General features: G+C 39.4%; 1 protein-coding gene across 1 annotated transcript in view; it reads right to left on the bottom strand.

The window, feature by feature from the left end:
• Positions 1 to 5,833, bottom strand: part of LOC140233864 (uncharacterized) — a 35,553-nt gene extending 29,720 nt beyond the window's left edge. The window contains exon 1 of the mRNA XM_072313954.1: positions 5,725 to 5,833. Coding sequence (XP_072170055.1) covers positions 5,725 to 5,797 — 73 coding nt within the window. The 5' untranslated portion in view covers positions 5,798 to 5,833. The remainder of the gene's footprint in view (positions 1 to 5,724) is intronic.
• Positions 5,834 to 15,000: the final 9,167 nt, after the last annotated feature.

Genomic DNA, 15,000 nt, shown 5'->3' with positions numbered 1-15,000 from the left:
GTTTACATCATACATGTTCAGGAAGTTATTGCTGAAGTAGAGTAACTGCTCTTTGAAAGTTTCTCAGTGCAAATGGTGAGAAAGATTATTACATAATGTGTAATTAGGCTTTACATCATTTGGTGTTGCTGGAATTGTCTCTTGACATATTATGATACAAAGTTGATAGAAGAACATGATATTTATGAAGATCTAATGTTAATACACTCTATAGGTGAACCTATTCTCCATCATCATAATTAATAAGGAAATTAATGGATTTGCACTGAATGAGCACGTGTTTGTGGCAGAATATCACTGATTAAATTAATCTCAAATAAAGTCATAGAGCTAATCGAGCGCTGTCTCTTGAGAAAATTGAACGCAGCTTCTGGCGCCGTCTTAGAATCTCGACCAATCATACTAATTACAATACGGTCAGCTCGAGTGCCCGCCGCGAGCGAATCAACTCGTATGTCGTCGCGCACGGCGCAGCATTGGCGACACAACAGGTTGCCACTGAATCGATTGAGGAACAAATAGGCCTACATTGTTATATTTGACCTAAAACAGAGAAAGTATCAAGGACATGTTGGAGTAATTAATCACAATCACTTTTCTACGTCTTAAAGATATGACTGCAAGTCTGTTGTCAATTTTCTATGTGTACTAGCAAAACAAACTAATTGCAAGAAGAACTCATTAAAATAGATGACAATATTTCAGCCTTGATGACTTTGTTGTCGTTATTGTTGTTGTTGTTGTACTTGAGCTTGTATGTCAGTGTTTTGCACTCTGAAAAAAACAGATCAGTCGTGCGTGACTGACAAGTTGCACAAGATTGACTGCATTGAAAATGTGCGGTCTAAAACAAGGGCGAAATAACTCTGTGAATGACGAAAAGAGAATATTAGGCATTTACATCTAGGACAAGCTGAAAGGAGTACAGTCATTGGATTAAAAGGAGGGAGAGAGAGGTAGATGTAAAGAATAGATGGACAGACTCGTGGATGTAAACTGAGGATTTGGGAGAGTATGGCGTTCGTTTAAGTAGCCCATGGGTATATTGACTATCAATAATTGAATAACTGTTGTGGTCAATATTAAAGGAGACCTCCGGATGATTTTCAGATTTTTACATTTGAACAACTATAAATTAGTTCTACTGAGGACAGAGTTTCAGAATTTGTGATAATTGGGATGAAGAATAAGAATATTTTCAAAATTTAGAACCAATTGCAATGAACAAGGATGATGACATGGCAGAGTCACCATAAGAATGCATGAGTTGGGGCTCAAGGAAGCAGAACAAAAGAAGAAGGCATGCATAGATTATACACAGGTGAACTTGCAAGCAAGCCGCATGCAAGCGGTATTGTATTATGAAATTACACTGCTACATTTCTGAAATATGTGAACCTCCTATGTCATCATCCTTGTTCAGTGTTATTTGTTTAAGGTTTTTCAAAGTATTGTTTCTCTGCTCAAGATCCACAATAAATTCCATAAATCTATACATGGAGTTGTCGATTTATGTACTACATGATGTGAAATTATGAAAATCGTCTGGAATGTCCCTTTAAACGATGTTTCTATTGTTGAATGGGGAATGACCTGGAGTACTCTTCGTTTATAAACTCACTGACCCGTAGATGTATACCATTACATAGTGTATCATACTCTAAGCACTGTGACCCCATATGGAGAAATTTGAATTAAGTGGTATTCAAAACAGTTTAATTATATGAATCGTTCATATGCACCAGAATGGTTTCAACTTTTGCCCCGTTTCTACATGAACATGTGTGAGCCACTTAGTGATAAGAAGGTGTAGGTATAGGTATAGAAGAATCCGCTTTTTAATGAAATTAGATATGAATTGGAATAGTGAAGGTACATCCTTGATAGGACTGGGTGAGCACTTGCAGGGATCAGTGGAGATAAACTGTTTTGACCACGCCCACAAGACATGAAGAAGGGGGGAATTGCCCTAATAAATATAGCTGCAAGGGAGTAAAATCGGTTCAGCGCGAGTCACGTATGAAATGTGCTAGATAACATTTGGAAACGTTGTATAATGGAAGAATATGACAGATGAGCAATGACTGATGAATGATAGAAGAATCTTTCCTTGGCTTCATCTCATAGTTATTATCATTCGGCAATCAGCCTTATAGTGCTCTTGATTGCTTTGGTAAAGGTCTCATGAACAGAAGACTCAAAGTCTAACGAATATTCCAGTATCCTTACCATTGCATTATAATATCCAATGCTGGGACCAAAGGATAATGAAAAAGAGTTTGCACAACACATTAATAAATGTCCCCGCCAGCCGTGGACCCATAATCTCAATTCAAATAACCCCCCATGAAACAGGAGTGGTTGTAACCTACTGCTCCGCCATGGCGTCATAATAAGCCAGTTATTGGGTTTGATCTGGGTGCTGGTGAAAATTGACAAAATGCTAATGCCGACAGAGGCTAGGTAAACATTGCAACACCATACTGTGGTGTGGACCTTTTCGTTTAGGAAGTAATGGTATATACACCGGCCATCACATTAAATAGCTGATCACGTCACTTTGTGCACCTTCATTCTGTCACATGTAAAAGCAATTATGGTATTCCTTATCATATGTTTGTGCAGACAAATAAGTCTTAAAGAAAGCATTAATGCCGAAAGCTCGGGGGGAAAAAAGCATATAGTAGATTGGCTTCCAATCATCTATCATCATCATCACCAATACATTTACCTGTGTCACCTATGATACCTACCAAAGACGACAAAAGCCCACGGTAAAATGTCAGCATCAAGCCATTATATTCAATACAATCATACATAATATATGTTTGCTATAGAGAAAAATTTAAATTATCTGAAAAATAAGTTTTGAATATTTTGATTGCATGATTAAATTTTGTATTGAAGTACAGACTCAAAATATGTTTGGAAAAAAAACCCCTTCTGTTTAGCTTCATTATGTACTGACAAAATTGGATAACATGTATTTTGCAGATTTTGAAAATGAATTATATTTCCAGCTCCCCCACCCCCGCCTCCTCGGTTCCATCATGTCCATGGCACCAGTGTATCACGATGAAGGCATAGAGATAGACCGAAGGAGAGATGTAATGCTTCTATGTGAGGATAGCATAATTCCTATGGACATATTGCTTGACTGATCTAACGAAATCAATCAGATAACCTTGTTATTTCAGCCATGATCCCAATAAGAGCAAATTGGCGACTACGACGAGCACTGCTGGCCGACTGGGCGAAGTAAAAATAACAATCGCTCAAAAATGAATCAATTGACGTCATAAAGGAATCAAACAGTGGCATGTTATTGCAATCCTTGTTGACTAATTTCACATGTACGTCTACCATAAATGGCCTGGAAGACTATATGGATTAGATAATTGAATTTAGAGAGTGAATTTGCGTAATTAGAAAAACTGTTTAATAACAATTCAAAAAGAGACAGTGTCCTAAGCACATCTCTTCTCATTGCTCATATCATAGAACAGAAAGATGAGGTCCAAATATTAACCATCAGAGCTTCTGAAAAAAAAAACAGTTAAAATGTTGTAAAACATCCTACAAAAACGGCAATAACCATTTATTCCAATTCGATTGTCGAGTCATAATTCATTGAAAGCCAGTTCGGCTTTTCTCCTGACACTTCCGGATACTGAGCAATCTTATTGTATTATTGCAGTTGCAAAGTACCAAGATAAGCCAATGTCTTATTCCCTTCCTTTCTTCAGCACAACTTGGGACATCCCTAATAAATAAATGTAGTTGTAACGAAGAAAATCAAAAAGCCGCTACTTGATAAACTCAGTGGTCCGTCACACCAGGGACTGGTTACATACATCCTCCAGAAAACGGGCGAGTGATGTCGACTCCTCGTGGTTTGTCCCACGTGACGAGCAAAAGTCAACAAACGATATGAACCAGGTACGTCGTGTGAAAATTTCATTTTGAAAAAAAGTTAATTAGTGAATGAACCAAGGTTTCAAAGATACTTGGAAACAAGTGTGCTTTATCTCCTCTAGCGATATAGATAAAGAGAACGTAAATCTTGCTTGGGGCTATAGCTTAAATGATGAATCATAAGGTCTCCCCCAGTGGTGCAGGTTTAATGTGATGGCACAGAGGTGTACCATTTGATAATCTAATTTTGTATTCGAATAGTCTTACAACGACATTATTTTGACGATATGTCTCGAATTCTTTCTTTTTTCACCTCTCACTGTACCTCTATACGCGATTAAGAATAATACGTTACCAGCATCATGTAGTTTGATAAAGGGTCGATTACCAAGATCAATATAGATCAATTAAAAAAACAAACAAAAACATTCTTTTGAAAGGGACACAGTGAGTACTTAAATGATGAATTAAGAATGGGTTATCAAAGACTGTTATAAAATGCTTCGTTAGAAAAAATCATGTATGATATTCTTAAGTTGATAAGGCATTTGCATATCACATGCATGGCCCCGTCTTGTTGGGCGGGTTCCGTTGCTGAGCTGTGGTAAGTCCGTCAATGCCCGTTTCTTACGCCATCACGTCTTCCGGCTGAGTTTTACAACTAGCTTAATCTTACTCTTACACAATTCTTTGGAGGAACTTGTATAAAGACCCTTCAAAAGAGGTAATGATGGGGTGGGAGAACCTGCTCCTATGTCTTCCATTCTTGATCTCTTCAACAATGGATTATTTTTTGGTAAGTGCAGCCTTTTCGTTCACCAGAGGCAATGATCCGTGTAAGATGTGAATCATGGTGTCTTGAAAATACGAGAACGTCTCTGTCTGTGAAACCGGTCTTGTATCATGATGAAAGCACTCAATGACGTGAAATTACTCAACAAGGCGAAATCACTCATCAAAAAGCGAGAATGTCTTCCATTCTGATTGAGTGAAATGTGTCAAGAATATGTTCTATCGTATCACCCATGATAAAATCGCAGATGTATTTCTCTCTTTCTCTTGCTCACATCGTGGCGGTGAGGAGCATATAGCTTGCAACAGATCATCATGAGATGCACACAAGACAGCAGTCGTGACACAAAACAAGTGCCAAAAATTATGGAATAGCCGCGTGTGGCTCCAACGAGTGATCACGATAACAGTTGTACTTATTTATAAACAGCCAAGTTAAACAGTCTCACATAGTGTGTGTTAGAAACGAATGATCGTATACATGTTGTTGTTGTTGTTTTATAGGTGAAAGTATTCCATACATGATTTAGAACTATGTGCAAATATAAACGTTAATAGTGTGAGGGCGTACCAAGATTTATAGTCTTGGGTTTTGATGGCGGCAATGCAGATAATCTATCTTCAGATGTACTTCATGCTTCATTGATTATTAGATTTACTTCAATACCGTACTAAAGACAAGAAAAATCATCCTATCATGATAGATGTACACAGTCTGCAGACCTCCACAGAACAGACTGCATTCTCTGACAACGGTGTGCTAAAAGCAATAGTCGAGGTTAAGCAAACACAACTTGTGGCGTGAAGCGAAATTCATATCTCCCTCCGCAGCATCTACACAAACAGAATCTGTCGGCAAACTATGCTCCACGCAAATCCAACTGAGCTGTTTACATAATAACCAAAGAGTAATTTAATAATCTAAGAGATTCACATGTGGTGGACATGGTGGAAGAACGCCAGTTTGGGGCTGCTTGCTTGTAAGATTCCTCTATGAGATCGGTGTGTTGTACTTACCTTGACTCAGAGCTGATCGCAGGTAGATTCCAAGCAAAGACAGCAAGACCTGAATGTTTGCAAAAGAAGCCATCTTATCATGAGGCAAACCACCAGACGTCGGGGTAGATGAACGATCGAACAGCTGAATGTTTAGACGAAGATCATGTACACAATGATCACTGCATATTTTCACTGAATGTATAAGCAGCGAACGTGTCCTCCGTTACAGCTTTATTAGTTGTAGGTTATGTAGAAGTGGTCAGGACCTGTTGGACGGCTTTCCCTCCCCTTTTCTTATGCACTGAGTCACGGCATTGTTACACCCGCCTGCTACTATTCGGTTGACCGATCGGCATTTCAAATACGGGAGTTGAGCTCCAAGGAAGGAGGGCTGCTAAATAACAATAGAAAGTGATGGATGACGCCACACGAAAAGCTCGTCGCGCACAATAACATTATGAGGTCACACAAGAGCATACACCCACCCGCCAAGCACTCGCATGATCGTCTGCTACGTTAGTCCCGCTCAAGGCGCGTAGGTGTTTGCTTCGCAAAGCGGGAGCGCCAAGTCACCCTTTGTGCAATTTTGCTATCCGATTGTACGAACCAGTTGCCAAAGCAACCAGCGGCAGTTTAGGTTCGGCTCGGAAAGGGATCGTGAGGGAAGTACATGAAGAAAAAACATACATTTCTTTCTTCTCAGTTCCCAGATAACTCAATATAGGTTTATTGACAATAAAAAGAACATGCAGCTCAATAGCTGAAATTGTTCATTTTACAGTTAAAACACATATACGACATTGTAAAAATATATATATATATATATATATATATATATATATATATATGAATGTAGTTGAAATTGGGTATCAAAATGAATACTATATATAACGGAAACACTGTTCAGGGCCTGTACAAACAGATGAAACCTTAATATTTCAACCCTGTCTCAAATCCTTGACCTTGGACCCCAGACCCAAAGATTACCAAGAAAATCATCGACAAACAGTACATGCATAAAAAATATATATTTTTTTTTTCATTAGTTACAACCATTGACCTCTTAACCCTCAATAAAAATGCATGTATTAAGATTATCAATAGTGCTTTACAGATACTGAAAAATATTGCACATTACCTTTATAAAAACAAATAATTAAACCATTGAGTAACTGAACTAAGCACGGAATAATTAAATTTCTAAACAATAAGATAATCAAATTCTTGTAGACAGACTGACTATGAATGATTTTGTGGATTAATTTCAGTATCATGACTTTGAATAAAAAATAATGTGCTGCAAAATTGTGAGATGTATACTTATGTCACTGAGAACTAATCAAAATATTTCCACATTTCCTCATTTCTTCATGGGTTTCCCTGCACGCTAAAATCATGTCTACAAGAATCATAAACCCATAATCGTTAATTCCATGTTGACACAAGAAGTGCATATGATATGCCCTAATAATACATCTTGATTAAGTAGGTTTAACAAAATACCACAGCCATTATGGGTGTAGGCATGTTATGTTGGATCAGCAAGACATTGACGAACTGCGTACCTCTCTTTATGTGCTGTACGCCAGAATTGTTTTACATTCACTTCCGATTGTTATATCTTCTTTGATTAATGGGAAGGACAAGTGGAGTTTTACAATATAGTTTTCAAAAGTCTCCAAAAACAGCAGAATAAAATTGGGCGATGTTTTGAAAACCATCGCTAATGGGTCTGGTATGAGAATAAAGGCTTTATATTGACCATAAAGTCTCTCAACTTATGTCGTTAATATACCGTCACAAGACTTAGTATCGTCAATGTGGAATCCTTGTCATCTTTCGTCACAATGATTATTGCTCATCGATTTCGGCCCATGTGATCGTTTTTGTTGTTTGTTTGTTTGTTGTTTTTTGGGTTTTTTTTTTTCATTCAAACATTATAATCATGCAGGGGTTTTTCACGCCTTCATACGCTGTATTTACCCACAGCATTACAAGAATGTCTCTTTCTATAACTTCATGACAATAATAATATCTCTGAAGGAAGCAGTAAGAATGATATGATCTTCGTAATCATGATAAAAGAAACAAAATTTGAATGTTGCAAGAGTTGGAAGTGACAGATGGTCACCTTTCCAGAACGACACTGACATTTGAAGCTAAATGGTTCCAAATAAACAATAGTCACCTGACCCTTTATTAAAAGGTGCATGACATTATTCTTGGTTCAGTGTCTATTGAACACGATAATACAGCGCAGTACTACATACAGTACATCGATCAGGGTGCTGAGGCATGTCACGGTCACTTCGATAAGACGGCCGAAGTTTCTTCTCGATGAATATGCCGATTTGCTGCTCCTCAATCTGTCATGATTTTGGCATCATCTGCATGATAACACTCAAATATTAATCGATCAGTCACTTTCATTAAATTGATAAATGATTTCATCATCGGATTTTAAGTTACTTTATCCAAAGACTTTCATCTTTTATGTTAACACGTCTCTGAGCGGTCTCTGACCATAGAGGGCGCCATTAATCTATCAGCAATTACGCCCATAAAGTTATCATAATCAGTCAGGGGTCTTTCCTTTATCATACCGGATATTTTGTCTTAAGGTTTCAGGGATCATAAATGTCATTACTTTTTTCCTCTTTCTCTCTTTCTCTGCTGGTATTTGCTTCGTCTAACGAGATCATGAGGGAATTATCTTTTACACTTCATGTCTTATCTGTTTAATAAAATTGGATTGGAAACAACAAATTCAACCATGTGCAATCTCACGCCATATTCAAGTTCGCTCTAATAAATAAAGTTGAATTATATTTAAGACAAATTTATGGAAATTTATGCTTTCTGTTGTAAATACAACTATTCTTATTTGTTCACTTTAAGTATTTGTAAGTGTGTCAATGGGCGTAAATCCCGGGGGGTGGGGGATATATCCCCCCTGAAATGGAGGAGGGGGGATGGCCTGTACAATCATCCCCCTGAAATTTGAGGGTAAAAATGGAGGAAGCAGAAATGTGATTGTATCAATTTTGGCATATTGCATGACGTTCGTACGCCCGCCTTCAGAAAGGTAACAGAGCTGAACAGTATTCTATCTTGCAGGATAATATACACATTAATTTTCTCAAGCGCTGGCTCGCTTCGCTCGCTCGCGAAGAAAGTCATATCGACATAAGGTATGGTCCCGACGTTGACAACGTCAAATAGCATAGGCTTACATGTAAACATACTATGACGTGAGCAACTCGGGACCATCTGCAAATTGTGTACGAAAACAAACACTAACAAAAACTATACCGCCATAATTGAACCCCTCCCCCTCCATTTACTGAATCATTCCTGAAACGATGATGACTCGTTATCTATCTACATCTATGGGCATATAATATCCAGGCATGATCAGGGGCGTCGAATCTATCTGGGGGGGGGGGGGGGGAGGGGCATTTGCTCCGCCCCTTCGGAAATGTTGGGGGCAGACAAATCAATTTTGTCCCCCAAGCAATTCCCGAGATGAGGACAAATCTCGAACTTTCGTTATGGAAAATTGTCCAACTACCGCCAGAACTATGCACCGGATCGTTGAATTGCAATCATAAATACGCAAAAGCTCCGCTACTTAGTCCCTTTCGATAGACTTTGTACACTTTTGAGATTGACGTATTTCCTTATAATATATTTTATCAAAGAGTGTGCAGCAGATCTTTCACTTACAAAAGCTCCCTCATATGCAGAGGCGTCGATGGAGGGGGAGGGGGATGTTACCCCCATAAAAGAATTGGGGACAAACATATCATTTTACTCCTCCTCGTAACTCCCGAGATGTGGAAATGCTTTTACTTTTTTGACAGAAAACTGTCTAAATATTTCACCCAAAGATGGCTGAATTTCAATTCTGAAAATACAAAATCTCCCTCGCGTAAGAGGGGGATAGGCCTAACCTCTTCTATACCCTCCCCGTTCAGTCCTTTCTACTTAATACACTTTAGATGGACAGATTTTAAAATATTTAATCTAAAGTGTGCACCAGGTCTGTTACTTCAGTTAAAAAAAAAATGCAAGTGTTCTGTGGGTGGGAGGAGATATCTAGATACTTTCAGTTAACGGAGGGTTCCCCCCCCCCCAAAAAAAAAAAAAAAAATAGTATACACTTCTGGTATTGAAATTTTCCCAGATTACATCATAAATGTGTTTACGAGATATTTTAATCTGAATTCTAAAAATGCAAAAGCACCCTCGTGTGCAGGGACGTCGATCCTGGAGGACGGGGGAAGAGGAGAGGGGCAAACATATCATTATGATCCCCAATGATTCCCGAAATGAGGAAAATTTTCTTGCGTTTTTTGATAGAAAACTGGAACTGTGGAAGGGTGGTGTTAGCACCCGCCCACGCCCACTGCTTGCCCGTCCCCTCCCCCCCCCCCCGCCCCTATGCATACAAGTAGACTGTGGTTACACTTTGAACATAGACAGTTTTCCAAATATGCCACAAAATGTGTGCACCAAAACGTTTAAATGCAATCAGAAAATACAGAATCTCCCTCGTGTAGGAAGGGGGAATAGGGAATAGGGCTTATCCCCTCCCACCTTCTCTGATTGACAAATTTCCAGATATTCCAACAAAAGTGTGCACCAGATTGTTGAATTTCAGTTCTGAAAAAAAAAAGCTCCCTCGAATATGGGAGACGTATCTTGCCACCCTCCCATTGCTTGGTCCCTGATAGACTTAGTATACTTTGGGGAATGACAATTTCCGAATTTTCCACAAAAAGTGTGCTTCAGATTGCTTTATTTCAATTCTAATGACGCAAAAACTCCGTCTTGTGTTCCCTCTCCAACACCCCCCCCCCCCCAACACCCAAGCTCTACCTCACTAGACTTTGTATAAATAACACAAAGATGGTGCACATTCGGAATAAGAGCTAAATTCTATGATTTTGACACTTCCCTGAAAAACCCTATTCATTTCTTCAATTATTATTTTTGGGGGGAGGGGCCACTGGAAAAACTTCCAAGTATTGCACCAAAAGTTTGCACCAGATCGCTGAATTTCAGGTCTGAAAATGCAAAATCACCTTCGTGTGGGAGGAGAAATGCCCTTATCCAGGGCTCAACACTAACGGTGGCCCGGTGGCCCGGGGCCACCAAAAACGCAAGTCGGGCCACCAACATTTCAGAAATGAAGAATTTGGTATAGCCTGATCGGGCCACCAAAAAAGGTCGGATGTTTGCTTTTGGGCCATCGAAAATAAAAGTTAGTGTGGAGCCCTGCCTTATCAATACCCTCGTGTGCTTGCTTTTTCTGATTGAACTGCTTAACAGACAGCGTTAATGATGATTATTCATCGCAAAAGTTATTACAATGAGTTTATTCAAATATTACCATTTTACACGCAAATTGTTCAATAATAATCGACATTAAAATATTCTGCTACCATAAATAAGTGGGACTGTTTCAAGTCGATAAAACACGTAAAAACATGCATCAAATTGCACCATTTACAACATCAAAATGCGAAAAGTTCTCACCGTGGGAGGGGGAACATCCCCCTCCCACCCCACCCCCCTCCCTTTCTCGCTCGCTCCGCTCGCTCGGGTTCGGCCCGTTTTCATTCTGTTAAGTGTAAGAATTAATACAAGAAGTGTATTCAAATTATACCATCTTATAGCCAACTTGTTTTATATTAATCGACATCACAATATATGCTACCTTAAACAAGTGGGACTGTTTCAAGTCGACAAAATGCTCAAAATCATGCATCAAATTGCACCATGTACAACATCAAAACGCAAAAAGTTCTCACCGTGGGAGGGGGGACACCCCTCCCACCCCCTCCCCCTCTCTCGCTCCGCTTGCTCGGGCTCGGTCGCGTTCATGACATTCAGTGGCAGAATTAATACAAGAAGTTTATTTTAATGATAGCATTTAAGGCAAATTGTTCAATAATAATCTACATCGAAAATATTCTGCTACCTTAAAAAAGTGGGATTGTTTCGAGTCGATAAAACACGCAAAAACATACATCAAATTGCACCATTTACAACATCAAAATGCGAAAAGTTCTCACCAGGGGAGGGGGATGTCCCCCTCCCACACCCTCCCCCTCGCTCGCTTCGCTCCCTCGCATCTAACCGCTCCCACTAAGATCAATTACTGGCTACGCCGGTGATAGGCCCCACTATTTAGTAGGCCTTCACAGTGATGTATCAACAGGCGGAGCAAGAGCTGAAATACCACGATGTAGTCATTCAATTATCTATGAATATTTCTTTTTCTTACTTGTTTTTTGATAGGAAAAAATCCCAAATTTCTTCAGAAGTGTGCACCAGATCGCTGAATTTCAGGTCTGAAAATGCAAAATCTTCCTCGTGTGGGAGGGGGGATACCCCCCTCACCCTCCCCCCGCTAGGTCGCGCCGCTCCCTCGCACAGATATTCCAACTCCAAATCCCTTATCCAACCCACCCGTAAAACTGAACGATGCCCCTGGGATGATTGCTTTATTGACTTAAATCAAGAAAATTGAAGAATACAATTGATAGCTACAGGAAAATATCTACTACGTTATTACATACAAAGAAATGGATATCCATATAACCATTTTATTGAATTTATTTGGGCATTATTCAGGGCTGCGCTATAGGTTTTTGAAAGGGGGGATGTCAAAATCGCCTGTCAGTCAAGAAGAAAGAACATCAAAAGATGACAGAAACAATACCAAAAAAGTCCGCCGAAAGTCGGCTGACAACCAAAACAAACAAACAAACAAACAAACAAACAAACAGGAAGCTTCCCCCCCCCCCCCCCCGGCTGCGCCGGTCCGGTTATTGGCTTGTTATCGTGGTGATGGTGACTATCGCCGATCATCCCCCCACTCCTCAGTACGGATTTACGCCGTTGAGTGTGTCATTACCTGCCACGTGTCCAGAATAGGACCATGGACCTGGTGTATTAATATGTCAACATGTCTTTTGTTTTTACTTATCAATAAGACATGGATACAACAACATGATTTCATAAAACATGGTATACATTTCTTCGCAATTACGTGATAGAGGGACCTTTCTGTAAATCGTCACTTGATATAGTTACCGACATGATCGACTTGAAATCGACTTAAGGCTGTCGTATCTTCAAGCTATATGCTTATTTAACGCCAGTCTTCTGCATCCACACTCCCAAATACATGCGCCATAATTCAGTCAGATCATTTGACTCACTATATCTCGAGTGGTTCCTAATTGACGTGTTCTCTTATTCTTTTCTTCAATCTGTACACGTATATCTCAGTTATGTTCGTAAGTACACACTGTGTGTTTTATTGTCCTGAAAATAAAAAGAAATGACTGTATTTCATTAATTGTAACATATTCAGTGCAGATAATTCTCAATAACTTCATTTGAATTAAAAAAAAAAATGAAATATCAATGAGAATAAGCTAGACAGCTTCCTCATCATATCATTATCAACCTGGCGAGAATGGGTTGTAGCCTCTGCATTATCAACAGAGCATCATCATCAGATTCATATTTTGGTGAAAAAAAGAAAGAAAACAAACAGATGTGAGCTGCGAGATTATAGCAGTGTTTCGTGTGTGGCTACGACCAATTCGGTGGAAAGTGTGGGAACTTTTATCGTTTCATGGTCTTTTGGATGGAAACCAAATTCCGTCATCAACCTGTTCGTCTGGTTCCCTCTCCCCATTTGAGGATGACAAGAAATAAAACCTACTGTAAGGATTAGATTTGGGTTGGGTTTGGTGACAATAGAGCGCTTGCAACGGGCTGACAATGAATTCCTATACGCAATCAGGGACGATTGCTCGAGTGCTAGTCACTTTATTATATTCATTTCTCTTGTCTCATAAACCTAATTGATTGTGAAGAACCGCGTTTTGTTGTTATAGTTGTTGTTATTGTTGTTGATGTTGTTGTAACCCGGTTCTGATGAAGCTGAGGGCATAATAGATCATACCGAAGCTATGTGGGATGGGCGCTAAATATTATGATCAGACTGATTTTTGCGAATTATTCGGTTTGTAAGTCGCCACTAGAGCGGAAATGTCGCTATACAATTTCACCCCTTTGTCAGATGATGCCACATTCTTCCACTGTTTACATTTTCCGACGGCCCCCCCCCCCACACACACACCCCGTAAACATGATATATTCATAGACAGACTAAAGAGGCATCGGACAAAAAGAAAAGAAAAATACATGGAATTTGCTCGATATGGTGATCTTGACATGATTATGATTTGATTAAAGTTGTGTAGAACAGAACTCTGTCTAAAATCGGCTGCATTAAACACTCTAAACCGAAGGTACAGCCATGGATGTAGAATAACCTATAATTGTTGGATTATTTCTCTATACTTAAAATCATCTGTCCAATGACGCAGAAGAGTAGGCGACAGTGTCATTGTCTTCGTGTTTCAGGGGATGTCAAATGCATGATAGATCAATTAACCTTTTTCATGTCTTCTAGCATTAGTGCTGGATTGTCGGCTGCTTGGTTAGGTTACCATGACCTATTCTATCGGGCGTTCAGTCTGTACGTCTGTTGCTTGAGGAGAAATGCATATTTGCGCTTTTCATGGTACATCAATAGATGAGGCTTTATTGACATGTTGTGACACAAAGGAAAGATATTTGATTGTGGTGTAGCTGTGTTCAGGAAAAAAAAAAAGCCCTCGAGGACGAAATTTCCCTCAGTTTGATTGCAATGTGAGCTAGTAGGCACAGTTCGTTCGTTGATGGTATCAGGGTGTTGGCTATGGGCTCTGCACAAGCACCCTCTGATAAGCCATGGTGTCAAAATGAATGGACTTATATCATGTTATTAATATATACCCAGTTGTGATACATACGTGGTGCACGCACGCGACTAGCCGTAACAGGACTACGTTTGTGTTTTGTTTTGAAGCCAATGGATAAGTAAGCTTTCAGTGTTCTACCAGTATCACGAAAACTGAAAATGAAGTATCGGACGATGATAGGATTTTGGGCTGTTGTTTTCCTACTCATGAGATGGAATGTATCGCAAGGTAAGACACCCATGATAACAATTTCTTCTTCTTCTTCTTCTTCTTCTTCTTCTTCTTCTTCTTCTTCTCCTCCTCCTCCTCCTCCTCCTTATTTCTTTTTCCTTTTTTTCTTTTTATGTGTTGGAATCACCACAAGGTGGATGAAAAAACAGTTGAAACATGGCTCCGCATGTATGCGATGCCAAAGTTGCAGGAATGTAGATAGAAAAAAGTAGATTACAGAGAATACAGCTAT

This window comes from Diadema setosum, chromosome 10, assembly GCF_964275005.1.
Source record: "Diadema setosum chromosome 10, eeDiaSeto1, whole genome shotgun sequence".
Taxonomy (NCBI): domain Eukaryota; kingdom Metazoa; phylum Echinodermata; class Echinoidea; order Diadematoida; family Diadematidae; genus Diadema; species Diadema setosum.
Note: the sequence above shows the minus strand (reverse complement) of the source record. Positions and strands in the feature narration are given on the sequence as shown.